General features: G+C 34.8%; 1 protein-coding gene across 3 annotated transcripts; it reads right to left on the reverse strand.

Moving 5' to 3' along the window:
* Positions 1–102: 102 nt before the first annotated feature.
* Positions 103–27,768, reverse strand: dare (NADPH:adrenodoxin oxidoreductase, mitochondrial). Of its 3 annotated transcripts, none has more exons than XM_069834058.1 (10): positions 27,562–27,768; positions 24,876–25,035; positions 21,593–21,811; positions 19,465–19,680; positions 18,472–18,664; positions 14,145–14,285; positions 11,575–11,781; positions 9,735–9,908; positions 7,626–7,779; positions 103–5,658 (listed from the first exon to the last, which is right to left on the reverse strand). In XM_069834058.1, the coding sequence occupies exons 2-9, from the start codon at positions 25,023–25,025 to the stop codon at positions 7,637–7,639; spliced, it is 1,443 nt and encodes a 480-aa protein (XP_069690159.1). In that variant the 5' UTR covers positions 25,026–25,035; positions 27,562–27,768; the 3' UTR covers positions 103–5,658; positions 7,626–7,636. The 3 variants fall into 3 exon arrangements, with proteins under 3 accessions (XP_069690159.1, XP_069690154.1, XP_069690145.1); XM_069834053.1 differs by having other exon boundaries at positions 27,336–27,768; XM_069834044.1 differs by having other exon boundaries at positions 27,340–27,767.

The following is a 27,768-nucleotide window of genomic DNA, read 5'->3' on the forward strand; positions in this document are numbered from 1 at the left end:
CGACAAACAATCAATGCCCATTTGGGTGCTCCTCTCCATTATTATTAATTTGTTAAAGAAATAATTTCTTCAACAGTGAAAACATATTCGTTAATGCAATGGTATTTTTAACAAAGATATTTATTGATTTTTGTTCAATATGTAACAATTAACAATAGTTATAAAGGTAACAAAAAAGTATATGAAATATAATAGCGAAATTGTAAAATGATAATATAACCAATTCGTTTTAAAAAATGCCCATGCGAAATAAAACATACTTACTTAACAATGAAAAAAATTGTAACTAAGAAAGCATTTTTTAGAGACCTTCACTAATACTAATATATAGGGGCGTGATTTTATGGTGACTATTTTACCCTGATTTTGGTAATTAAAATGATTTGATTTCAGTGAATATTTCGTAAAAGAACAAGGAATTTCGTGCATATTTCGCACCCTGAAGAAATGTAAAAAATGATAAAATAAAAAAAATAACTTTTTAAAAATTATTATTGAAACAATCCCTTTGAAACTTACAGAAAATTGTTTGTATCGTTAATTAAATTCATAATTAAATTTCATTTGACTGTGATGGGGGTGACAGCACTACCTTCTTGATCACAAGAAGGTAGTTGTAGGAAAGAGAAATGACAGTTGTCTGCTTGCGCTGCTTCCAGGAAGCAGTCCCTGAAACTGCATACATCGTTGCCAGATACCACATGATGTAATGCTGAATGATCAAATATACAGAAATGTCCATGTATATTTTATAATGAAGAGAATTCACTTTTTACTTGGGAGAAAGAGTAATTTTTCGTGCAAATTCTCCACGAAACCTGTTTTTTGTTGAAAATATCGTGGTTATGAAGTAACTTCGTGAATTTATATCAATTTCGCGAAAATTCACGGATAGATTTCACTTAATTTTGGACTTTCATTAAGGAATTTTCATTTTCCATGCATAAAATAAGTTTCCAACACATTTCGCGCATATTGTTAATACCAAAAAATCACACCCTTATCAATAAACAATTACTAATAAACTCTATACAAAATGCAACTACAGAAAAGTCGTTTGTCCTTTGTTCACCATGACTTGTAGTCTGCTTTTCAAGGAACTAGATATGTTTTATTCAGGTACAGTAATTGGCACTAAGACTATGCTTGAAACTTAATGCAAACACGTCGGAACTCGAAAATATATTGATGTTAAAATTACGTAAAATGAGTGTTATTTACAGTGTATTTTTGACGTAAAAGTACATTTTGTATTTGGCACAGTAGTTTGCCAACTGCTCGTTAATGATGTCCGAACAAAAAGTGTTACATTATAACTGCTTACAGCTCTTCAACAAATAACATAGAGGAACAAAAAGTATATTTACCACATAGATATAGGAGTCCCGTAACCATAAACATCCGTACGAAACTAGTTAGACTCTCAAGGTTGGTGAGATGGAGGGGGCAAAACATGCCTCGAAAACTGAGTTCTGCCAGTCATTTTATGAGCATAATTCCAAGAAATCTGAACCGATATAGACACTTGAGGTGTCGAACAATCGAGTGCTATGAGATTGACTAAGTTAACGCAAAAAAATATATATATATAAATAAAAATAAATAATCTGGAGTAAATTGAACCAACTTTAAAAAGTAGTCGTGAAAATTTGACTTCAAAGTGTCTTAAAATTCAAGAATCGAGAGAACGAAACAGTGGAGATAAGAACAATAGCAGAACAGACATCCCAAGATGAATGAAACAAGCTCAAGACCACCATTGTGGAGTACAAGAGAGAACACAGAGTGAGCAAGAAAGCAATAGTGCATGTGAGCTTGGTGGACTCAATGGGGCTGTAAAATGGCAAGACAAGTCACTGCAGCCATCTACATTGGCTCAAACAGTGAATCTGAGTATTGTACAACACCAGCCGGGCAAGATGGTTACTAGGTAAATTTCATCCAGAACAGTCCTCGCTGACAAACATAGTTCTACGTCCATAACCTTTCTGGCTCATTCTGTTTCACCTTTTCATAATCAACTGTTGCCATGTTTTGTTTAAATCTTTTAAATTATAAACCCTATTCAAAGTATATCTACCAATCAATAATACAAAAGATAAAAATTAATTTAACCTATAAGAAATAGTTTGTGCAACAATACAAGAAGGTACTGAACGGTATACGAGTATGTTGCTATTCTGAGAAGTGTTCCAAGCTAGTGCTACTACGAAGGTCATCAATAAATATTGTTATTGTTATTGATACTTAAATCACAAGTGTACCAACATTGCCAAATACACGAAATTCCTTTAAAATTATGATGAAGCAAGATAATGAAATCAAAATTATAGTTAATCCTAGCTAGGTTCCTTTATGTTTACACTAGGGTAATTAAGAACAAGTTTTACTTTAGAATATATGTTACGAAACATTATAGATCAGGCAAAACCGGCCTCTGTCAACTCAGACGAGATTTCCTACTGAGCACTGATTGCTCTGTATCAGGGGACAATTATGTAACATCGAATCAGCATGTAAGCTTTGCTGTTTATAGACAGCAGTGCCAGCCATTACATGCACATATGCCAGCAGAAAAAGCCTACAATTCATTAGATTCTAAGTAATTGATTAACTAGCAGACTTACTCGTGTTAATTATGTAAGTCTGTGCGGCTTACAGCTGTTTTGGTGCTTCTTCACACCATCCTCAGAGCCTACTAGATCTCGGCGTCATCTCGAACTTCTCTGCCTGTTGTGTGGGTGCGTTTGATTGTTGAAAAGTGTTGAAAAGTGGAGTCAAATAGTGTGTGTGTACTGAAATTGGCCTGTGTGTTGAGAATTTGATCGGGGTGTGTTTTAGTGTGTTTGTATATTTCGTATTGTTCTAGTGTGTTGAGTTTTTGGTTCTTGGGTTGTATGTGTAGGATTTCCATGTCCGCATTTATGTTATTGTATGTATGGCTAGCATTGGTTATGTGATCGGCGTATGTAGATGTATTGTGTCCTCTGGTTGTTGCTTTAATGTGTTCTTTGTAGCGTGTTTGGAATGATCTGCCTGTCTGTCCAATGTAGAACTTGTCGCAACTATTACATGTGAGTTTGTATACACCTCTGTGGTCGTATTTATTTGTTTGTGTTTTTTTGTGTGTTGAGATGTATTTGTAGTGTGTTTTCTGTTCTGTATGCTATGTTGTATTTCTGCTTTCTGAATGAAGATGCGATCTTATGTGTGCTTTTGTTTTCATATGTTAGTGTGATGTATTTCTTGTGTTCTTGTGTTTGTGTTGTGTTTTGCGTGTTTTTGTGTTTGTTCACATAACCAATGCTAACCATACATACAGTAACATAAATGCGGACATGGAAATCCTACACATACAACCCAAGAACCAAAAACTCAACACACTAGAACAATACGAAATATACAAACAGACTAAAACACACCCGGATCAAATTCTCAACACACAGATCAATTTCAGTACACACACACTATTTGACTCCACTTTTCAACACTTTTCAACAATCAAACGCACCCACACAACAGGCAGAGAAGTTCGAGATGACGCCGAGATCTAGTAGGCTCTGAGGATGATGTGATGAAGCACCGAAACAGCTGTAAGCCGCATAGACTTACATAATTAACACGAGTAAGTCCGCTAGTTAATCAATTACTTATATTCAAGTGTTAAAAGTAGTGTACGCAAGATTCAAAATGGATTATCAAGACAACTCTACAAGTCATTAGATTCTCTTATTTATTTATTTTTGGAACTGGACAATGCATGCTGAACAACAGCACCAATCATGCTCGCCACTAATAAATAACCAGGCTGTACTGTTATGTCAAACAATGACTGCAATAGTCAAGTGCATGGATTACCTAGTATAATAGCGGGTTTTTGAATGCACTGAAGGAAAATGCGTGGTATGATATTATGGCAATTATTGCAGCGAACTGAAGGAGAAATATGATGTGGTCCAAGGAATATCGTTGAAATCGATGAAAGCAAATTTAGAAAACAAAAATATTATCAGCAAGGGAAAATTGGCCTGACATTCACTTGTGTCACTTTTGCGCGAAGCCCTTGTCACTAATCTATTCCCTCATCTCGTCACTAAGAGTAGGGTAATTGTCACTAATTCATCTCTTCATCAAACCCTACCTAACCCTGTCACCAACACTGGCACTACTTCTCGTTGTTAGTAAGGTTGAGAAAGACGAGGGCGGGAGAGAGAGAGAGAGAAAGAAACCAAATTTCTCCTGGTAAAGATGGCACAGGTAAATGTCGTGTCCATTGTGTAATTAGTTATCATTGTAAAGGCACAGCTGAAAGCTTCCACACCTATTATCCAGTTTAGCGTTTTTATTTATTTGATTGCAGATTCTTTTTATAAATCATCAACACCTGCTCTTTACAATCCAACTCAGAAAGAATCATTTCTTTTCATTAAATATAAGAATACAGTGAAGTGTTTGCTGTGCAACAAAGGTCTCAGTCATGATAAAACGAAAGTCCAGTAACACTATACATCATGTTATGCAAAAGACTTCAATAAATTTGAGGGCCAAGAAAGGACAAAATAAGTGGAACTGTAAATAAAAATGTTCAAGGAAGGAAGAAAGTTCCCTACAGTCTATTTTACTATAATTATTTGTTTAGTTAACTCAATAACTCAAAGTAAAACGTAATACATAATTATTTAAGTTTTTCAAATATGTAATAGATACATTAGGTAAAACATTTATCCAGGATGATGGTAGCTGGGTTCTCTGCCTCTTCTGCAGCTATTTGTTTTGTATTTGGAGCTTCTTAAGCAATGGTACTGTTACAAAATCATCGTTAGCTATCATTCTCATTACATGATGACACCTATGTCTTAGACCACTGGCAGGTTTTACTAGATGAGATCAAATTCCGAATTAAATAATAGGAACCAGCAATAAACTGCAAGATATAATACAGTATAGAGAAATAGAGGTGGCATATATGTAAAATTACAACTGAGAGATTTCTGAACACACTGTATTAAAAGCCATTTGGATAGAGAGAAGTAAGGAGACCACGGGGAAGATGGTCCAATCAATTTTCTTGAGACTCAGAACAGGCCTTAGGGTTTTAATCCTGTTTTTTTTTAATCTGTTATTTAACACTACTGTATCATTTACTAGGTTATTTAGCATCAATAGCAAGATGGGGGCAAGGATTCACAATGTGATTACCTGACATATGCCTTACAGTTGGGGAAAAACGCAACCAGTAATAAACACAAGCAGGTATATGAATCCATGTTCGAGAGCAGTCTTTGATCACTAGGCAGATGTGCCAACTGTCCGAGCTACACGAGTGGTCTCAATTCTTGTTAGTTCTGAAGAAGAAGAAGAAGAAGAAGAAGAAGAAGAAGAAGAAGAAGAAGAAGAAGAAGAAGAAGAAGACTAGCAGTTTCTGATCGTGGATAACCTTGTCAAACTGTTACGAAATGAACTTGAGAAAGTAAAGCAAGTTCTGATAAGAGTTTTGAATGAAATACTGTGTTTGCAAGTTTTTACTTCAAGCACAGTTCGTAGTGCCAGATAATACACCCAAGTCTCCTACCATCCTATTTCAAACAGGAATATACATCATTCCAATGTTGATGAAGTCTTCTGAAAGTTGGTAGTGCAGAACTGGATAGTAACAATCTGAAAAATATCACAATACAGTAACTTATTCAGTCTGAGTTAAACTTTTAAACAAATGTACAATTATAATTCTACCGCAAGGTCCAGTGTTATATCCTGATATAAAAACACCAAATGTGGTTTACAATTTTCTCTTAATTTTCATTTACTTAAATAGTTGGTCAGATATGATACCAATTCAGAATATTCTACATGGCATCAGTGGTGTACATAGGATTTCTTTCTGAGGGTCTAGGGAAGGTCAATAAGTTTTTTGTGCTTTATATATTATTTATTAATTATATAGGTTCTCCCAAGCGAGACCTTAAATTTCTTAATTTGACACTGTTTCCCTGCTAGGTTTTACTCTTAAGTTGTTTTATTAACAGGGTTTATGAAGAATATTATTGGTTAAAAAACAGTAATACAGTTAACATTCTATTTTCATGAAAACTATTTTAATACATATTTTTTTCGAACACATTACGTAAAATAGTAATAAATAAATGCTATTGGAATGTGTATTAAAATGAAGTAAAATTAATGAAACAATAAGAGAATATTTTATTGAAATAACACTGGTACTGTCACATCCTATTCATATTAAAACCTCTAGCTATGATATTGATAAGGAATTATACAGAGTGATTCAGGAGGAATTACTGCAATTTACAGAGCTTATTTCGGAAAACATTCTGAGCAAAAAATGTCATATAAACATGGGTTCTATTCTCAATAGTTTCAGAGTTGCTGTAATTTGAAGTTGTTTGTAAAATACGAACTATTCACAAGTATCATTTCTTTAATTGGCTAGTACTCTGAAGCTAAAATGTATTGTAAATTCCTTAGTTGTTTCGTACAGATTTTTTCTCCCCAATTTTTAACTACAAAATTAGATTATTCTTATGCATTTATAATCTAATTTTGTAGTTAAAAATTGGGGAGAAATTTAACTACAAAATTAGATAATTTTTATGCATTTATAATCTACACCCCAACTCTAGCTACTAGCAACAGGCATCTATAATGAACACCAATCAAAATACCCCTCATTTTTCATGAAAAAGCAAAAACTGATAAGACTACAGTGGACTTTATGTTGTCAGCAAACAGCTGGATACATTAAGAAGATTGATTGATTATGCATTTATAATAACAAATGTTACAAATCATGCCACTCTTGTAAACTCTTCAAGACAGTACATTAGGATGCAAAATTGAACTGTAAAGAATCAAGTTGCTAGAAGTGGTGTGATTTGCAACAGTTGTGATAAGTGCGTGTAGTTGGGGGGGGGGGGGGACTATACGAAGCAACTAAGGAATTCACAACATATTTTTAGCTGCGAAAAGTAGCCAATTAAAGAAATAATACTTTTGAATAGTTCACTCGCTATTTGTGATATTCTTTTATCCTTCAAACCAAAGAAAAAAAGGTATTTTACAATCAAGTTCAAATCAGTGTAACTCTGAAAATATTGAGAATAGGATCAGTGTGTATATGAAATTTTTTGCTCAAAATGTTTTCAGAAATAAGCTCCGTAAATGGCGGTAACTCCTCCTGAATCACCCTATATAATAAGAAAGAATAATTGAGCTGTTAAACAAATGTTATTAGCAGGCACCAAATACACAAAAATTACACTTCTACTACTCCACTCCCTACCTTCTCCAATCATCAGAACTACAGATTTTACACACAAAGAGTACATTACTGTTTAATATATAGCTACGATTACAATTGCCTTAAAACAATGACAGGATAAATTATGATCAACTACCCAAAATAGCTCTTCATTTTAAATCAAACAGACTACAAGACTGGAAGACCATAAGGAGATGCAGGGAAGAGTAACATTTGAGTTTTATAGGACAGAACTAACTACCCTACAATCAATCTTCTGATGAAAGTGGTGGTAATGGAGGTGGTGATGTTATATAGTTGAAATCTGGGAATTGGGCCTCATTTTTTAATAAAAAAGCATACTGACCTGGAATGTAATCATGTTCCTCCAGCTCCAATAGATACTGCCAACATTTCTTGTACATCAACAATCTTCTCTCGAGGTTTTCCAACCAGTTCACCCCGATTTCTTTCCACTGCATCAATGCGTTCCCAATCTGACCAGCTGACAGTTGTAACACCTGAAAATCAGTATTGACAGCTAAACGATTTAATGTGTCTATTACTAATTTGAAGAAATCTTAAGTACCTTAAACCAAGGTAGCTTACAATTTGAATATATGATATTCAGGATTTAGTAGAACTTGAAAGTAACTGTAATATTACTTATTTTTGGACAAATATGTGGGTAATTTTCAAACTTCCAAGACACTACATTCCATGTTTTCTCAATATCTGTATCAACTTACTAGAGTGAATAAAACTTCTGAGTAATAATAATAAAAAAGAAATTACAGAAATATATTATCAGTCACTTTCAAGAAGCTTTGAGGTTGTACACTACCTTTTACACCCTCCAACTTAGTTAAATCTCAATGAATATCGTACTTGTTTCTCTTATTAAGACGTCCTGGATTTAAAAAATGTGAAAAGAATTGCCAACAAAGTTACTGTTGACAAATATTAGATACCATGAGCAACGTTTTCAATACTACAGGGTGTAAGGGATATAAGTGCCATTATTTTAACTGATGAGCAGAGACCGGAAGTTTAGGCATTATGAATCATTAAAATAGGCAGGCAAAAAGGCATCATAAATAGCTAAACTAGGCAGACAAAAAGGCATTATAAATAGCTAAAATACGCAATAAAAGCAATTACAAAAACCTTGCACTAGACCCACAACCTTGCACTTTCCATAAAGGGATTTCGGCAGCAAGAAAAGCTTTACATAAGTCGAATGCAAATTGAGATTTTCGACTCAATGTTGCAATTACTGTTGGAAGCAAAGAAATCTTCTTCCCAGTAGCCTTGGAAAGTGTATTTTTGTGTTTGATTGTACTGATATGTTGCGATATGAAATATTTAGCTATAGTCGTGACGCTGTTATTCCCGGCGTGACTCCTCCTCTTTGCTTACGTCATAGGAAGTGAAAGCTCTATAAAGTCTAGGTAGGAAATATTATTCGCCATTTTTGTTCTTTCGTTGCCGAGCTACCATTTGCCACACTGTTAAACATTATCATGTCGTAGCTCCTATGATAATAAATCAAACGCACTGTAATTCAGCAAATAATTGAGCGGCAAATAACGTCTTCGTGTGCTTACTGCGAATGCCAACGAAAGAGCCAAAATGGTGGACGATTATATTAAGTATTTATCGAGCCTTAAGAAATGAATAACGTCTTCATAAGCGGATCGCAAGACGCACACATTTAAATGTAGCCGACCTGCAACGCAATTGGCTGTCAGAAATTAGAGCGACGGGACTTATAGCTACAACAATGTCGCAATGAAAACTGAAACAAAAATAACCGTTAAAAATAACATTAGACCCACACTCATTGTTGCCTTGTCAAATAAACACAAGTGATAATTAAAATGCTTACTGTTATACATTTTTGCACAGCAACACTCATTGTTTCAAAGAGAATAGGAACTGACTGATAGACAATAATATACATTCGGTGAAGTCACTTTCATTGTAGCAGTTATAGAAATAAATTAAAATATGCCTGTAGGCAATTTTTAATAATAAATTAATAAATAATAGATAAATAATCAAATAAAGGCAAAAAAAAAGCATTTATTTAGTAAATTAGGCATTTATATTAAAAAAGCAGAAAACGGCAACATAAAACTGTGACGTTTCAATCACAAAGGTATAATTCGTACAGATTTACTTTCAAAATGAAGATAGATTTAACACATTTAAAAAGCCATTCTGCCAAAGTTCCGGTCTCTGCTGATGAGTGATGAAAGTACTTGCTTATTGCAGTAAAGCACCATAAGAAAAGGATAGACAAATAATAAATTACTACATTTATGTTGAGATAGATGTTAAATACGATTATTGAAAAGTGAAATAACAGTTAAATACCTTCCACAGGTTTGATTTTAAAGAGCCAGAGTACTATATCAATGGAGGAATCTCACACTCGAAATTTAAAATTTTATTCCTACATATCAGTGCTGACCTCTATCTTGAAGCAGTTTGGACACAGCTGCATATCCTGGTTTGGTCTGCGACATGTCCACACGTCCAGATCGCAGATCTGTCTCTATGGCCTTGCCTACACCAAATGCCTGTGACATGGTGGATAAGATGACCCCCATAGGTCCTGTTGCAAGCCACCCTGCAGTGTACAGACCTGCATAGATACCACAGTATCCTGTGATTAATTCTACAGTTACTAGAGTTAGGATGTAAGAAAGGAGACGCCTTCTGCTAGCTGACAAATGCGTGATGGTAAAGAAAATTACGTAGTCTGTCTCGTCCAATGAGCGTCAGTCTTTGTTCAGTGTTTGTACTGTGTAAGTAAGTAGCTTTGTTTAGATTGTTTTCTGTGATTTCTGATCTTTATTCAACACTTGATATCTGTTGTCCATTATATTAGGGTTTGATAATAAGTAATGGCAACTCTGCTGCTATATCAGCCACGTAACTCATAAGTTTTATAGGGTGTTGTGGAGCTGAGAATGGAAGGTCAGACGAGCTAGTGCAGTGAGTGATATCAGTTGTATGATATTCAGTCACACTGGTTGCAACAAATTAGAAGAGAAAACATGTGAAGATAAAGCACTTTAGAAGAGAATCAGAGAAAAAAAATTAAATATAAGAAATGGAAGAAAGAAGAAAATAAAGATGACAGCATAGTAGTAATAATAGATGAATAGCTCCTGTGTCACAGCACTTACCACAGTAGCAGCTGGTGGTCAAAATAATGAGTGTGCTACAATCTCTATATCGCCTACTGTATACACTTATATGTATTTATCTTAATTTGAGACTCGCCTAGTGACGAAATATGAAGTCCATACGACTTTCCTTCCTACTGCAGAACTTGTCAATTACCCTGGTGTTAAACCCCTCCATCCTGGACATCATATTCTTTTCTATTGACAGTATTGCAAGAGCAGTGAGACGATCCTGGGTCATAGTGTTCCTTAAAAACCGTTTTTATGCGTTTCAAGCAAGAAAAACATCTTTCTGTCTCAGCAGTGGTCATTGATGTTGTAACCAAACTATTTAACAACTTCGTTACTTCACGGAATGGATCCTGTAAATTGTTGGAGACTATGTATTGTAACAATTGAACAGACATCTATATTTTGGAAGTCGGGTTGTCCGTATAGAACTCCAAGTTGTGTTTTTAACACTCTTTTGTTCAGTATAGTATAGCTGTTGACAGCAACTTCAAGTTCGCGTTCACGAAATTATACAAAAAATTCTCAAAAATTTTGCTGTTTAACAATTTTGTTGCGTCTAGGTAGCTTGAAGACGGGAAACGGTGAGTAGTTTCCTGAATTATACAGTCACATACTTCCTTGGCTTAAATTTTCTGGGATTCCATTTTCCGTCGCTTGCTAGCTGATTCAGAAGGAACCTCATAGGCCTACAGGTAGATGGCAGCAGCAGTCTGATATTTGAATTACCAAATACATTGTAAATAGTTCCGAGTTCTTCCACAAACAAGCATTCTTTCGTTACGCTTTACTTTTGTAATCTCCAAGCTGTGTTGTGCTGAAGCTGAATACAGTACTTTCCCGCGTAAAAATAGCCAATCAGAGCAGTGATTTCAGCTTCGCACATGCGCATAAATGTCTACATTCTCATATGAAGTTGAGAGTAGCACAACGAACCCCCTGAGGCACCAAAGAGCGAAGACTAAACACTCGATAATGCATCATGAATATAACCACGGGAAATTGTTAAATCACATCAGATACTATGGTATTACAAATACATTATTTGAGCAAAAATTATCACTGTGCTGTAGCACTGTAGCACATAGGGACGGGCCGCCTCTGACTTACCAGGTTGCACCACACCCTTCGTGTTGAGCACATGGCCTCTCCCTGAGTCAAATGGCACATCAGGGTCTGCCTGTGTGCTGCGATATCCAATGCTGCGCAGTATTAACCCACAAGGTACTGTTTCAGTTGTGCCAGTGGGAACAGCTTGCTGCTTGTGATCAAGCTGGTTCACTCCAAGCTTCACGCTGCCTACCATGTGGGGAGCACCTGCAGTGTGATAGTTAGTAATATTCAACACTTTTACTACTATTATTTGTATAAAAAATGTTGGGTATCAATACGGAATGAAAATCTCGAACTTGCATAAAAGTTTGAGTCCAATATTAAAAACAGAAGTGAAGCAAGGGCAGAAATGAGACATAATGTTACAAAAATGTGGATATGTTAAAAATATATCAACAGATGAAATAAATAATGTAATTTGAAACTACAGTAGAGCATCGATTATCCAAATACCGATCAACCAAAATATTGGTTAACCGAAAGCATTCCAATTGGCAAATTCAAATTTGCACACGCGCCATGCAGAAAAGGAGTCTCAGCTGTGAAGCAAACAAAAAAAAAAAATGGACTTCTTTTACTAAACTGTAGGCTACTTTAATGACCATTTTGAACTTGTCAAACTAGGCTAGTCAGTCCTCTGTGTTATTTGTAAGATGTGTGATACAAAATATAGACTGTATGTACAGTTTTTGTGTTTAATATCAGTGTTTCTTTGTTTCGTACTGCTCCTATGACACCGGTACAATTTGTTTTCATAAATGATCGGTTATCCAAACATCCCCATCACCAATTGTTTCGGATAATCGATGCTGTACTGTAAATACACTTTCTCATAGATTGTACACAAACAGCCATGGTGGCTGAGCACTAGCGCACTGGGCTTACAGACCAGAGGACCCGGGTTCAAAGCTTGGTTGATCAACTCTGAGTTCATAACTTTGGCTGGACAAACCTTAACGGAGAACCAAACATAAGTTACACATCTGGCGAAGTTACGAATTGTGTTGGGTACAATTCAGAAAATAGGAAAGAGTGGCGTAAACCATTACTGTATACCACTTAAAAATAGCGCTCTTTTTCGACAATGGATAATTCACACAGCGGATAATTTATGGACAGATAATCGAGGTTCTAGTTTTTTTTTTTTTAAGTAGGTTGTTTTACAACGCTTTATCAACATCTCAGGTTATCGAGGTTCTAGTGTGTGCGTGTGTGTGTGTGTAATATAAATTTCATTACAGGATTTCAAAGAAAAATGTTACGTATAAGCAACAAACCTAGGGTCTATAAATTAAATTTCATCATTATGAGTTTCATGTGTCTTTCAGAAATATGGGCCTAATAACCTGTTCTGGCCTTTCAGAGGGTATGGTTTGTGTTAGGTCACATGTCATTCACCCACAGAATTCTAAGTACAACAGTTGTGGACAGAAGAACAAACAGAAGGAAAATATACAGACGTGGACAAATTATTAACAAAATTGACGATTTTTATGATAATTCTGTTTACAAAATTTGATTTTTCAATTTAGACTACAGTTGACAATTTTGCATATTTCCATCATTACAGTAGACAGAAATATGCAAAAACGTCAACTGTAGTTTAAATTGAAGAGTCAAGTTTTGTAAAAATATATAATAAAAATCTTCAATTTTGCTAACAATTTGTAAATTATCAAAAATGTCAACTGCATTGAAGAGTCAAATTTTGTAAAAATATAAAACAAAAATCTTCAGTTTTGCTAATAATTTGGAAATATGCAAAATGTCAACTGTAGTCCAAATTGAAGAATCGAATTTTGTAAAAATATACAATAAAAACCTTCAGTTTTGCTAATAATTTGTAAATATCCAAAAATATCAAATATAGTCCAAATTGAGGAGTTAAATTTTGAAAAATATACAATACAAATCTTCAATTTTGCTAATAATTTAGAAATACACAAAAATGTCAACTGTAATCTAAATTGAAGAATCATATTTTGTAAAAATATATAATAAAAATCTTCAATTTTGCTAATAATTTGTCCACGTCTGTATATGTGTGAAAGGTTACAGTTAATTTCAGAGGGTATGGTTTGTATATTAGGTCACATGGCATTTACCCATAGAATTCTAACTACAATATAACAGTTGAGGGCAGAAGAGCAAACGGAAAGAAGACCTATTTGTGTCAGAGAGTACAATAAATTTCAGAGGATATGGTTTGTATTGGGTCACATGGCATTTACTTATAGTCGAGGGCAAAAGAACAAATGAAAGGAAGACATAAGCTTATGGAAAGATAGAATAATTAAAAGAGAAAACAAGATAAAACTCGTAGATAAATTTTATTGGAGGTCTTTAGTAAAAGACAGGGAAGTTTGGTAGAAGTTCCATAAAATAATAAAAACATAATGGAAAGCTAACACTAAAGTCAACTGGAAAAAAGAAAGATCATTGTTTAGAAAATTTGTAAACGAAATTAATCCTTTGAAAATCGAGATAGAGAATTACACTAAAGACAAAAAGGAAAGTAATGACACACTAGGAAGGCATAAATAAACCGTATTACCTTGTGATCTTACCAGAAGAGGGATGGAAACTGAGAGGTGAGCGGTAGAACATTAGATGGAACTGTTTCAAGTTTTCATCCACAGGACCTGAAGGAGATGATTCTGCTGCTGTACATAACAACTCTGTAAGACGTCGTCTTGGACGCTCCAGTTCTGAAATAATAATAAAAATAAAAATAATAATAATAATAATAATAATAATAATAATAATAATAATAGTAGAGTAAAATTAATAATAATAATAATACTAATAGTAGTAGTAGTAGTAATAATAATAATAATAATAATAATAATAATAATAGTAGTAGTAGTAAAATTAATAATAATAGTAATACTAGTAGTAGTAGTAGTAGTAGTAGTAGTAGTAGTAGTAGTAGTAGTAGTAATAATAATAATAATCACCATAATAATAACATTAATAACAACAATAACAACAGCAATAATAATAATAATAATAATAATAATAATAATAATAATAATAATAATAATAATAAGAAGAAGAAGAAGAAGAAGAAGAAGAAGAAGAAGAAGAAGAAAAAGAAGATACTTAGTATAATATTATATATTGCCATATGTATTGTTAATTTATAATCATTATATAGTGGGTAATGGTGGATTAAGAACTGGAATACATCTAATCCGCCAGGACATGAATACAGAATGATGTAATGAATAAATCAAATAAATAATAACACAAAATAATAATAATAATAATAATAATAATAATAATAATAATAATAATAATAATAATAATAATGGACGAAATTACTGATATCTTTATGCATAGGCAACTATTGTTATCCATATTTCGAGATGTAGGTTTAAATGTTTCTCATCATCATCATCTTCACTTCATGGTTTAGGCTTCGTGCCTGTTCCGTCTTCACATTTTATTCAATTCCACCTTTTCCTAGGACGCCCGACATCTCTTTTGCCTTTAGGTTGGTACTGTTGTATCAATGCTGGAATTCTTTTTCATTATCCATTCGAGACAGGTGTTCTTTCCACTTTTCTTTATAATCTTCAACTTTTTCGTTTATGTTGTATATATCTAATTCCTTACGGATATCCTCATTTCTTATCAGATCCCTTCTTGTACATCCCTTTACTCTGCGAAGAAACCTCATCTCTGCAGCCTGTAATTTACTTTTATCTCGTTCTTTAATTATCCATGATTCGCTTCCATATGTCAACACGGGCACCGCCATAGAACTTTAGTTTTGTTTCCTTTCTAGTTTTATTTTTTAGTGTTCTATTTATTGTTCAGCATATCCACTGGAATTTGCTTATTTTGTTGTCAATATCTCTATCTACATCATAAGTTATATTACAACCTAAATAATCAAAATGAGATATTTGTTCTATGGGCTTATTATCAACTATTATTTTTGTACGAATTGGAAATTTACCACTATGGGCCATTACTTTAGTTTTATGAGTTGATATGCTCAAATTATAGTTTTCTTTTCCTAGTAGGTGCAGTTTGTGAATGGCATATTGCATAATGTTTCTACTACATAAATTCACAAATCCTAAGTTTTAAATACTGTTTCTGACATAATCATTATAAATAAATAAAACAAATAAAGAATTATACAAGTGAAAGCCAAATTATGGGAGTGGGGGGGAAGGATTAGAGGCAATGCATATTCAAAATATTAAACTGAATTCAGACGTAGAGTTGTTTACACCAGATTTTTTCTTTGAAAATGCGTTGATAAGATTTTAGTACAACAGATGTACTCTTATTTTTGCTTTGTTATGGCTCTACACTTCAACAAAACAATTTGTTTCTAACATTCATTCACAATTTTAAATTTGAAACTAAGTCATCTTTTGTAAGAATCCAGTATTGGAAACTATTTACTACTCTCCTCAAATTCAGTTATATTTTCAATGAATTTCGATTACGCATAGCATCAACTGACAACTGAAGTCATTAAATAACATGCAAGCCTAGTGAAAGACATGCACATGCCTGGCACGCCACGTAACCACTTATTTACAACATTTCAAAATCAACTAGCAGAACACAATAAACCATGATGCTATGAATTTCAAGAGTTTGGGCAGGAACATGGATTTATTGAGCACCTCATATTCAGCGATGAGGCAACATTTCACATAAATGGGGAGGTGAATCGTCACAATTGCCGAATTTGGGGTACTGAGAATCCACACACTATCATTGAACATGAACATGTTTCACCAAAGGTAAATGTGTTTTGTGCCATGTTGCATTGCAAATTGTACGACCCTTTTTTTCATGAAGGCTACAGTCTCTGGCATAACCTATCTCAACATGATCCAATTGTGGTTAACGCCTCAACTGAATGAAGATTCGAATGATTATCTGTACCAGCAGGATGGCGCATCTCCTCACTGTTACTGTGAAGTTCGTGACTATCTCAATCTCACACTTCCCCAACGTTGGATAGGACGAGTAGGAGACATGGACAATGCTTACATGAAATGGCCACCACGATCTCCTGATTTAACCCCCTGCGATTTTTTTTTTAGTGGGTTGTTTTAGTAGGTTATTATTTTACAACGCTTTATCAACAGCTTAGGTTATTTAGCGTCTGAATGAGATGAAGGTGATGGTGCCGGTGAAATGAGTCTGGGGTCCAACACCGAAAGTTACCCAGCATTTGCTCATATTGGGTTGCGGGAAAACCCCGGAAAAAATCTCAACCAGGTAACTTGCCCCGACCGGGAATCGAACCTGGGACACCTGGTTTCACGACCAGACTTGCTAACCGTTACTCCACAGGTATGGATGGGTTGTTTTATGACGCTGTATCAACATCTCAGGTTATTTAGCATCTGAATGAAGTAAAGGTGATAATCCTGGTGAAATGACTCCAGGGTCCAGCACCAATAGTTACATAGCATTTGCTCATATTGGGTTGAGGGGAAACCCCAGAAAAACCTCAACCAGGTAACTTTCCCGGACCAGGAATCGAACCCGGGCCACCTAGTTTTGCGGGCAGACGCGCCAGTTGTTACTCCACAGGTGTGGACCCCTGCGATTATTTCCTGTGGGGTTATATAAAGGACAAAGTCTATGTGCCACCTCTATCACGAGACCTGGAGGATCTATGAATGAAGATTGAAGAAGCCGCAGCCATGTGACACCTGACACATTATGCAGGGTCTGGCAGGAGTTGGTATATTGCGTCGATATTTGCCGTGTCACAAATGGTGCACATATTGAATCGCTGTAATGAAACAAAACCTGGGAACCTTGTGCTACGTAGGCGGAGTTATGAGGGGGTATGGGGGGGCACTACCCTCCCCAAACTTGTCTGAACTTTTTTTTCTGTTAACGTTAGAAAATATTGAATTCAAAAGATCTTTCTTGCTTTTGTTTATGATAAGTTTCTGTACTTACATTGATGGTATATTGCGTCGACTGGACTATAATATTAATTTATTTAAATAATATTAATTTATTTTAAATTTCTGAATGTAGAAGAATTTCTATACCTCATTTGAGGAATGGAAGCAGTGTAATGTTTCCTTTGTAACAGCCTGTACCGATACTCATGTGTTAGAAGTCTGCAGGTGTTCAGGCCGCAACTTGGAGAAATATGTATAACATACCGGTACTGCACAACAATGTAGAAAAAAGAAAAGTGATCCCGATATAATGTGTAAACTTAAAGATGAGAGATTAAGTAAATTAATAAATTAGAATTTACATTTAATATGACCCCTTCAGGATGGTAAACTTCAAATAAAAAAGTTTCTGTTAGCACTGTTATGTAGTGTTATTGATGTACCGGTATACATGTGTTTGTGTATGAGAGAGAAAAAGAGGGAGATTGTTTTAAGTTATGCCGTATTATAATCTATAGTAGACCAACAGTTCCAGTCCTATACAACTCAGTCTGAAACATCGTGGATACGGATGTAACACTGTAAGAAATATTCCCCCCCGAAAATACCTTTATTAAATGATCATATTCCGATATACTATACCACGGTCAAGCTATAACGAGACGAGAAGGTAAATAATGTCCCCTATAACCTTGTTATATCGAGATTCTATAGTTTTGCTTTGCCCCCTCCAAGAAAACGGTTCTCTTTCCGCCTATGCTTGTGCACCATACGAGCCAACAAACATTGCCTAAGATTAAATAGTATTTGAATAAAAAGAATATTAAAGTGGGACTTATTTTAGAGACATGGTGTATATTATGTCCTTTAAAAATATTCTGAATCTCTGTTAAGTTATTTGGTCGAGTTTATGGTGCACATGTCATGATTTTGCCACCTTCAACAGCTGCCTAGTATTTATTTCCACGGATAAATATGCCTCTGTGTTGCTACTCACCTGGAATTACAGATCGGACGGACTCAAAGTCCTGCTGGTTGCATACTGTTACACAGCCAGGAAGTTTCAGCATCTCCCGTAACTCCTTGATGGTGAATGCAACCTGTAGTGGTCCTCGTCGTCCAATCAGCCGCACACAGCGCACTCTGCTACGTGATAATGCGTCCAGAGCATGAGCGGTTATGTCTGTGCTCTGTGAACAAGTAGTTTTCTTTTAAGTCCAATCATATCCAGTTTCATGCTGCTTCACTAAGAGCAGCTGGGAGGGCATCAACTCGTAAATTTTTTAAATTTCATTTTATAATTTAATTTTTATTCAATCTGTTGTTGTTGGAGCTTTAATTTATGTTTTAAACATCCAACATATTTGAATATCCTGTTTTATTTAATAATAATAATAATAATAATAATAATAATAATAATAATAATAATAATAATAATAACAATCATCCATGGCACTACAGTCCACGAAGGGCCAAGACCGACCAGCCAGCTGCTGGCCTCATGGCCACATGCCGAAGCAGAGGTGGACGATCATCCAACCAGAATGGAGGTATCGTGTGGTTAACACGATGAGTCCCCCAGCCGTTATAGCTGGTTTGCGTAACCGGATTTCGCTACCTATCGTAGCTCCCCAAGTGCATCACGATGCTGGATGGGCACCGGTCCCATACACTGGCCGAAATTTCATGAGAAAATTTCTTCCCACATGAGGACTCGAACCAGCGTGCATTCCATAATGCGATTCCTGGGCAGGATACCTTAGACCACGACGCCACAGCGCGGGATGTTTTATTTTATGGTTTTTTTTTTTCTCCTAACATCAGGGACCCAGCTGCAATCTCTCATTCACAGGACATAGCATTTGAGTCATATGACTTTAAACATGTAGTTTTACATAGCCAAAGTTCAGACAGTCATTTACAATAGATTTAATAATACATTTCTGGATTTTATACACATTCATAAAGCATGTCTTGTAAAAAAGCTCACCTTGAGTTTATCAATGGGTGTCAGAAGAATACGAGCAACATCCAAAGCAACATTTCCTTGACCCAATATCACCACTTCTTCCACATCAAGGTTGACTGAGAAGTTTTTGTCACGTGGAAGTCCATTGTACCAACCCACAAACCTACGTGCTGATAATACATTGCCCAGTGACTCTCCTTCCAAACCAAACTCTCGATCCTCATCAGCACCATAAGCCTAAAAACAAAGAAAAAAACTGACACAATGCACACGTGTTTATCAAACATTTTTCATAAGATTACCTTACTTCTTCAATTACATAGATCGAATATTTTATAAATTAGAAAATTTGCGATTGAATATCTCAGATTTCATCATCATCATCATCATCATCATCATCATCATCATCATCATTATTTCACATATTAGACCTACAGGTTTGTTACGATCTCTGTGAAATAATTGTCGCAACAACACCTTCCTTATCAGAAGCCATTCTGTTCTTCTCCCAATTTGTCAGCGTAAAAAGTAGAAAATTTGTTTTTGATAATGTTGGAATATATTTTGTAGCCCATGTTTAATAGACTGATGCCCCTATAGTTGTCACAATTCTTCTTATCACCCTTTTTATAAATTGGAATCACAAGAGCTTCTTGCCAGCTAGTATTAGGAGTAATATCATATAAATTAATTTTTTATTTTTCAGTCAATCACTTATCATGTTATGATGGCAGAAATGGATTTTGTTACATCAAGATACAATGTTAATATACGTCACCAATATTTTCGACTTATTTTCAAGCCATCTTCAGGTGATAGTTTTCTAACAAACAAACATTTGAACTAGGTGAAAATATTATTTAAACACATTTATAAAACACTAGTAAATTGTCTGACCATGCATACTTTACATAAAATGGTTGAATGGCGTACATAGTCTTAAAATTAAATTGACATACAGATAGAAAGTCTTCCAATGAACATAATAATAATAATATAATATATTCAACCATTTTAAGTAAAGTATGCATAGTCAGACTATTTACTAGTGCTTTTTAAATGTGTTTAAATAATATTTTCACCTAGTTCAAATGTTTGTTTGTTAGAAAACTATCACCTGAAGATGACTTGAAAATAAGTCGAAAATATTCGTGACGTATATTAACATTGTATCTTGATGTAACAGAATCCATTTCTGCCATCATAACATGATAAGTGATTGACTGAAAAATAAAAAACTAATTTATATGATATTATTTCACAAACTTATCTAAACTCAACATGGCTTTTAAATTTAGTATTAGGAGGGTTGGAACCATTCCAAATAGAGTTTAAAAAATACAGAAATCTATACATAAACTACAGTCCAGCATATTTGAAGAGTTCTATATTTATCCCGTCTTCTCCTGGGATTTTACCATTTTTGGAATTTTTAAGCGCTCTACTCAGTTCTTCAAATGTTATATCTTCTGTAAAACTGGTATGAGAAGGTTGTTGGCGAAAGGGAGTGTCTGTCTTGAACCACAGGTTTTGGATTTTTAACAGTATTTATCATGAAAGTACAGTCAAACCCCACTTTTACATTCCCATAAGTTACATTTTCCTTCCCCTTCCATTTTCTTCATCCCTTCAGTTTTTATATGTACAGGTGGTAGGGAAATAAAAACAAATATCTCAATACTATGTAAAAAAAATCAATGAAAGGCACAAAAAAATCTCGTGTATAAACTCTAGTATTTTTAAATTTTATATGCGGACAACCGATAAGTGGTGGTCCAACTTGCAACATTATACCTTAACCTCAAGCCCCCCAATTTTACAAGAGAGTGTATTAAAAGTTTAGAGTCCAATACTATTAGATGCAGTATCATAAATTTTCCAGCGTATATTTCTGTTATTTGTTGAATAAATTTTGTAATATTTCACTAGTAGCTTGCCCATATGTGTAAGAAATGAATTTGCACAAAAAACCATTTTTGTTACAATTGTGGATTTGGACTATCTCATTCTCATCCCTTCAATTATAACTAAACATTACAGACTATTTTACGTCCCTTTATCTAACTTTATATTAACTTATGACTCATTACTAGAATATTATCATGAATTTACAAGTCAGTTTCGTTCTATTCGGTAACATGTCCCTTACCAACAGCACAGCATGGTAAGCATTCTTCAGTTCTTGCAATGTTACGTCCTGGCCCAATGACACATTCCCCACGAATCTCAGATTTGGGCTGGACGCAGTCTTGGTGAATGTGTTTATCACATTTTTCACTTCTGGGTGGTCAGGTGCAACACCAAAACGCACTAGACCAAATGGAACAGGAAGTTGCTCATATATGTCAACTTCAGATTGTGGCAAAGTCTGCAAAACCAAAGAAAAGTTACTGAGAAGAGTCACTTAAACATGGTTTGAGCAGTGGTGGCTGATTGACTGAGGCAAGTGAGGCCGGGCCTCAGTCACTTGGCTTAACTAAAATCAAATTTTGTGTTTTTATATAATGTATTAGTTATTTGAATGAAACATATATCGCTGTAAAAGCATTTGAAAACTTTGTGATGTATATAGACCTGTTTTGCAGTAAAATTTGTTCCTGAGGCCAGGATCGCTCGTGCCGGGTCTGGCTTATGTATTTCCTGCCTTTTCGCGGGCTTTGAGTTTGCGCTTAAAACGTTGTAGCTGAGGCACAATTCGTCTGGCCTGGTCAGGTTTCACTTCTCCCATCCATGAGCCGACCTCAAGGGTAGAGTGGGGTGGGAATAGCAGTGTTGACTTGTCTTCCTATATAGGCCATAAATAACAAAATTCCAGCTCTTTGGCAGGCAGAGACCCACTCTATTCTCTCCCCTTGTGTCTTTCTTTATGACTTAAGCGAGGGTGTTGTACTATTTTACTTCATAGTACAGTAGTGAATCTGGGCCAATGTTATTATATATTTCGGGAAAATATAAACAGAAACAAATGAGAGAAATAATGCTGGTGCAGTTAATTCATTGTTAGAGTGTCCTATTTCGAGAAAAAATAATACTGAAAGAAAGGAAAGATAATCTTAAAACGCGAGTCTCTTTTGCATCCTGGTATAGGCAACATAAATTTTTAAGTGGTAATGTGGTACAAAATAAACTTCTCTTGGCCTTGTTTGTTGCTGTCAAAGGAAAAAAAAATAAAAGGGAAAGAAAGAAAGAAAGAAAGAAAGGGGAATTTCAACACAAAATAGGGGTTGCTTCATCACACTGAAACAATCACTGAAACTCAAAGCATAACAGCTTATTTGGTGAGTGAAATTATTATTTTTCATTAATAGTAATAATAATAGACTAATAATAATAATACAGTAATAATGTTATTAATAATATAATAACAATAATAATTAATTTCATAAACAAACATTTCCTATCGGAGGCACTTAAACTAGTTGCATCTGGCCTCACCGAGGATTTCGATCACCGGCCGCTACTGGGCTTGAGAAGAAAATTCTGTACACAAAAGAACCTGAACGAGGACATCTAACATAATCTCAGAAAGAGTTTCTGGAGACAAATGAAAGAATATGAGCATGAACATCTAAAATTTGGCGTACAGAAGAAAATTCTATACACAAGTGAATGAATTTGAGTAAGGACACTTAAAGCATGGTAGTGAGGTAAATTAAGGAAAAAAATAAATGTAGCCTAAATGAGCACGACCACGCAATGCTTCCATAATGATACAAGAATGAGAAATTCAACAATGCTATAGCACATCAAAACATAACCCCATGCGTTGCAATTCTTCACTGTTAAGAGTGTTGCAGATCTGTAGTAGACGACATTAAAACTAATTTCGATATTTGGAATATAATTATAATAGATACTGCATACTTAAGTATTTTATAAAACGTAATATCAGAAACTCTGAAATGTATTTATCCTTTTTTCTCAATTATGCATCTGAGAAAGTTATAATGCAATGGTGTTGCAGTACCTTAGAATTTAGTTTATCTGAAGCACAAAATGTAAATCAATTTATATGTCAATTTAGTAAAATTTTCACTAGAGAAATTTAGAACTTCACACTTAAGCCATCTTTGAATCTATATTCCAGTACTCTAATTTATAAAACATATTCTTGAAGAATGTAAGATTATTAGGGAAAACACGGGAATTTTACTTGAAGCAAGTAAGGAGATAGGTTGGAAGTAAACCCCGAAAAAAACAAAAATATATGATTATGTCTCGTGACCAGAACATAGTACAAAATGAAAATAGGAAAACTGGAAGTTTATCCTTTGAAAAGATGGAAAAATTCAAGTACCTTGGAACAACAGTAACAAATATCAGTTATACTCGAGAGGAAATTAAACGCAAAATAAATATTATGGGAAATGCCTGTTATTATTTGGTTAAGAAGCTTTTATCATCCAGTCTGCTCTCAAAAACGCTGAAAGTTATAAAACAGTTATAAGACCATTGTTCTGTATGGTTGAGAAACTTGGACACTCACTTTGAGATAGGTTAAGGGTGTTCGAGAAAAAGGTGTTTAGGAAAATATCTGGCGCAAGGAGGATGAAGTTACAGAAGAATGGGGAAAGTTACACAACACGGAACTGCATGCATTGTATTCTTTACCTAACATAATTAGGAACATTAAATCCAGATGTTTGAGATGGGCAGGGCATGTAGCACATATGAGTGAATCCAGAAATGCATACAGAGTGTTAGTTGGGAGACCTGAGGGGAACATACCTTTGAGAAAGCCAAGACGTAGGTGGGAAGGTAATATTAAAATGGATTTGAGGGAGGTGGGATATGATGCTAGTGACTGAATTAATCTTGCTCAGGATAGGGATCGATGGCGGGCTTATGTGAGCACTGCAATGAACCTCTGGGTTCCTTTAAAGCCATTTATAATGAAGTAAGTAAAGAGATTAAGGGAAATTTTTAAATTTAATTTTGTAATAGGCCTAATATATGTCTAGGAGTAAATTCACAGGAAATGTCTGTTCTGAGAACAGAAATTTATTTCTGAAAACTCTAACTAAACATAATACCATAATTAATAAGACGTAATCATTATGAATCATTTTCAATATTTCTATATTTATGAAAACTGAGGAGCACTAATTAGTTGTTACATAGAACTTCAGTCTTATCAAATTGTTCTGTAACATTAATTCAATATTCACAATAGATAAGCAATAAACCTATATATTATTAACTGTTAGATCATAATTGCATTTTTGGCTGATTTTAGACAATTAAAATCCTATCCCTAATGATCAGCCACTTCAGCTGAAACAAATAAAATACCTAAATATAGGCCTACTATAGTTTGGAAACAAACTCGATATGGCACTATCTTATTATAAAAATTCTCTGATGATTTGTTGAGAAAAAAAACACAAATACACAGGCAGAGACTAATAAATTAATAAAATATGGTTCTGCACCTTAATAAGATGTTGGGCAGCATAGAAGCTAGCAGGTCCACTACCAACAATGCATATTTTTGGTGATGAAGCAACGGAACTGATCCTTCTCCATGACAACAGATGATGCCGATTACTGTAGTACCCTAATCTTAAAAGTTGGTGCTTCATTGTAGCTGATCTGCAGAATGAAAATTTTCATTACAGTCACAATATCTAATCCACTTCTCTTATTATAACAAAATTAACTTTATTTGAAATTATTATTCTTATCCTAACATGATTTTTGTAACACTTGTGGAGAACAGCCAGTCAAAAACAACAATATTATTCTTATATAACATATTAAAAGAATGTAACTGTAATAAACACAAAAATAAATCTAATAGTAGTTTTTACTTAGACTTATTCCATCAATAGTCTCTAAACACACACTTTCATTTCAAACAGCAGAAATAACTAAAATGCTCTCTCAATTAATATCACTCAATAAAAGAATTGTATTCCAGTGGATACCATCCCATTGTGGAATCCTGGGAAAAGAGAATGCGAATGCTTTAGCAAAGAAGGGCAGCACTGCTACTTACAGACCTGTTACTAAATCTACGTATTACTCTGTGAAAAGATTTATTAAATCTACATATTTAGACTTCAACAAACAAAATTTGATAGCACAATCTCAAGGGAAAAAATGGAACTCTCTGCATCAAAATCCACAGTTAATTCCCGATTTACCAAAAAAATCGTCTGTAGCTGCATTTAGATTGGCAACAGGCCATGATTGTTTGGCTAAACACCTGCATAGAATTGGAATATATCAGTCCCCTAACTGCCCATTGTGCAACTCAAACCAAGAAATGGATTCGGAACACCTCAAAATCTGTGCTTCAGTGGCTGGCCATGATAATATCTTTGAAAAATATTGGAGTGCAAGAGGTCAAATGACTTTATTGTCAAACGCCTGGCATTAGAAAACAACAACAACAACAACTTAGACTTATGCATTGTGTGAGTATATTACCTATTAATTAAACTTAAGAATAAATGAAACAATACTTTCAGATTTATATCATTTGTTAAGGGTAAAAGGATCCCTTATTATACGCCATGAAGGTGCTTGGGGGGGGGGGGCATAGAGATAGTCGGTAACTCAGGAGAAAACGGGCGTAGAGTGAGGAGAAAGGGTGATTAATAGATAACATCATGACAACACGTGTAATAGCCTACTTGTACTACTAGTAAGTCAAAACATTATTTCCGCTTACTAATATGACAAGTATTGCACTATTGTCGTAACATTATCAGTAGAGCTCCAGGCTTTCATGACCTTGGCACTAGAATGAAGTGGTGTGCTTGACACAACACTCTGACAGCCTTTTAATCCTAAGAAAAACCCGATACTCATTTTGATAGAAGGCTGAGTGAACCTTGGGTCTTTCTGGAAGTTTTGGCAACAAGAAAAATCCCGTCATCACCCGGGACCTTTTGGTCCGTAGTCAGCTCTACCAACAGAGCTACCCAGACGTCTTCAATTAACATTGCCATTGAAAATGCTTTGTAACAAGGTTACTAAGGATATGCTTTGTGTAACAAGCTGAAGACTATAGTAAAAGTATCTAAAGGCTATATGAAACAGAGCATATTCATTTGCTACAAACCTAATCAAACCTAAACTAACCTCTCTCATAATACTATACACCTAACTTAATCAAACCTAACCTAACCTGTCACACAATACGCACCTAACCTAACCTGTCACTCACATAATACTACACAGCTGTAGTAACATTCCTCACATTTAGTATAATTCCGTTTGCATGTACTGCCGTCCCTGCTTCTCGTTTCAGTAGCCATATAGTAGAAGTGGATCGTAATTTGAGAAAGGAAATATGGGGACTTTCATAATAATTACATTTAGTTCGTCCAGTGTATGTTTTGTGATATATTAAATGTGTTAATGTAGGCTAGTAATAATTATATATATATATATATATATATATATATATATATATATATATATATATTCGTTCCAAGGCATTTTAAAGTATTTTATCAAGTTCCTATAGTGACTGGGGCATAAATAACTTAATATTCACCATTTTGTTTGTGCCTGTACATAACTTATAGAACACTCACTTATGGTAACGGGTTAGGTTAGGTTTGTTTCTGTGTATAGGCTATGTAATTGGACACGAAGCGCCCGGAGTCGCATGTTCCTGAAAACTTAGGCTTAGGTATTACCTTTGGCCCCTCTGCTCAAGTTTAATGTCATTTTCATATCTTAATATCGTACAGAAGTGAGGACGAAACGCTTATGGAATAAACTCTATAGTTGTAATTTAGGTTAAGTTCCAACTTACACAATGTTTCACCTGCATTTGACAGTTAATAGTTTATAGGCCTATACTTAGTCATTCCACTAATATTAAGGTAGGCCTACTACTTTACATGTACATTTTTCTTACAAACTACATATCTTACTTGCCTGTTCTTCTGATTCACATAACCTCTTCGTCTTACGAAGAGGCACTTTCTGCTGACTTTTATTAGTATTTCAGCTACCTATCATATCTTATCGTGTTACCTTGAGATGGGTAGGCTATATTATCTGTCTATTAAAGCATACTACAGTAATTTAAAACCAATACTTATGAATAGGAACGAATTCTTCGAACAGTCATGACACAACAAAAACAATCACACTAACCGACTTTACCACCCACACACACGTTGTCAGCCCCACCAGTTATAAAAGCAGGAGATTCAAAGATAAAGTCGACCTGGTTGCCGCAGTTGGTATAGCGCTGGCCTTCTATGCCCGAGGTTGCGGGTTCGATCCCGGGCCAGGTCGATGGCATTTAAGTGTGCTTAAATGTGACAGGCTGATGTCAGTAGATTTACTGGCATGTAAAAA

The sequence above is a fragment of the Periplaneta americana genome, chromosome 1 (assembly GCF_040183065.1).
Source record: "Periplaneta americana isolate PAMFEO1 chromosome 1, P.americana_PAMFEO1_priV1, whole genome shotgun sequence".
Classification (NCBI taxonomy): domain Eukaryota; kingdom Metazoa; phylum Arthropoda; class Insecta; order Blattodea; family Blattidae; genus Periplaneta; species Periplaneta americana.

Coding starts and splice junctions, on each gene's coding strand:
- dare (XM_069834058.1), bottom strand. CDS start 25,025: ATGAAGCACCAACTTTTAAGATTAGGGTACTACAGTAATCGGCATCAT. Junction 21,812..24,875: donor CTGCCCAACATCTTATTAAG/GTGCAGAACCAT, acceptor TTGGTTTTGCAG/ACTTTGCCACAATCTGAAGT. Junction 9,909..11,574: donor GAAGGGTGTGGTGCAACCTG/GTAAGTCAGAGG, acceptor GTATCTATGCAG/GTCTGTACACTGCAGGGTGG.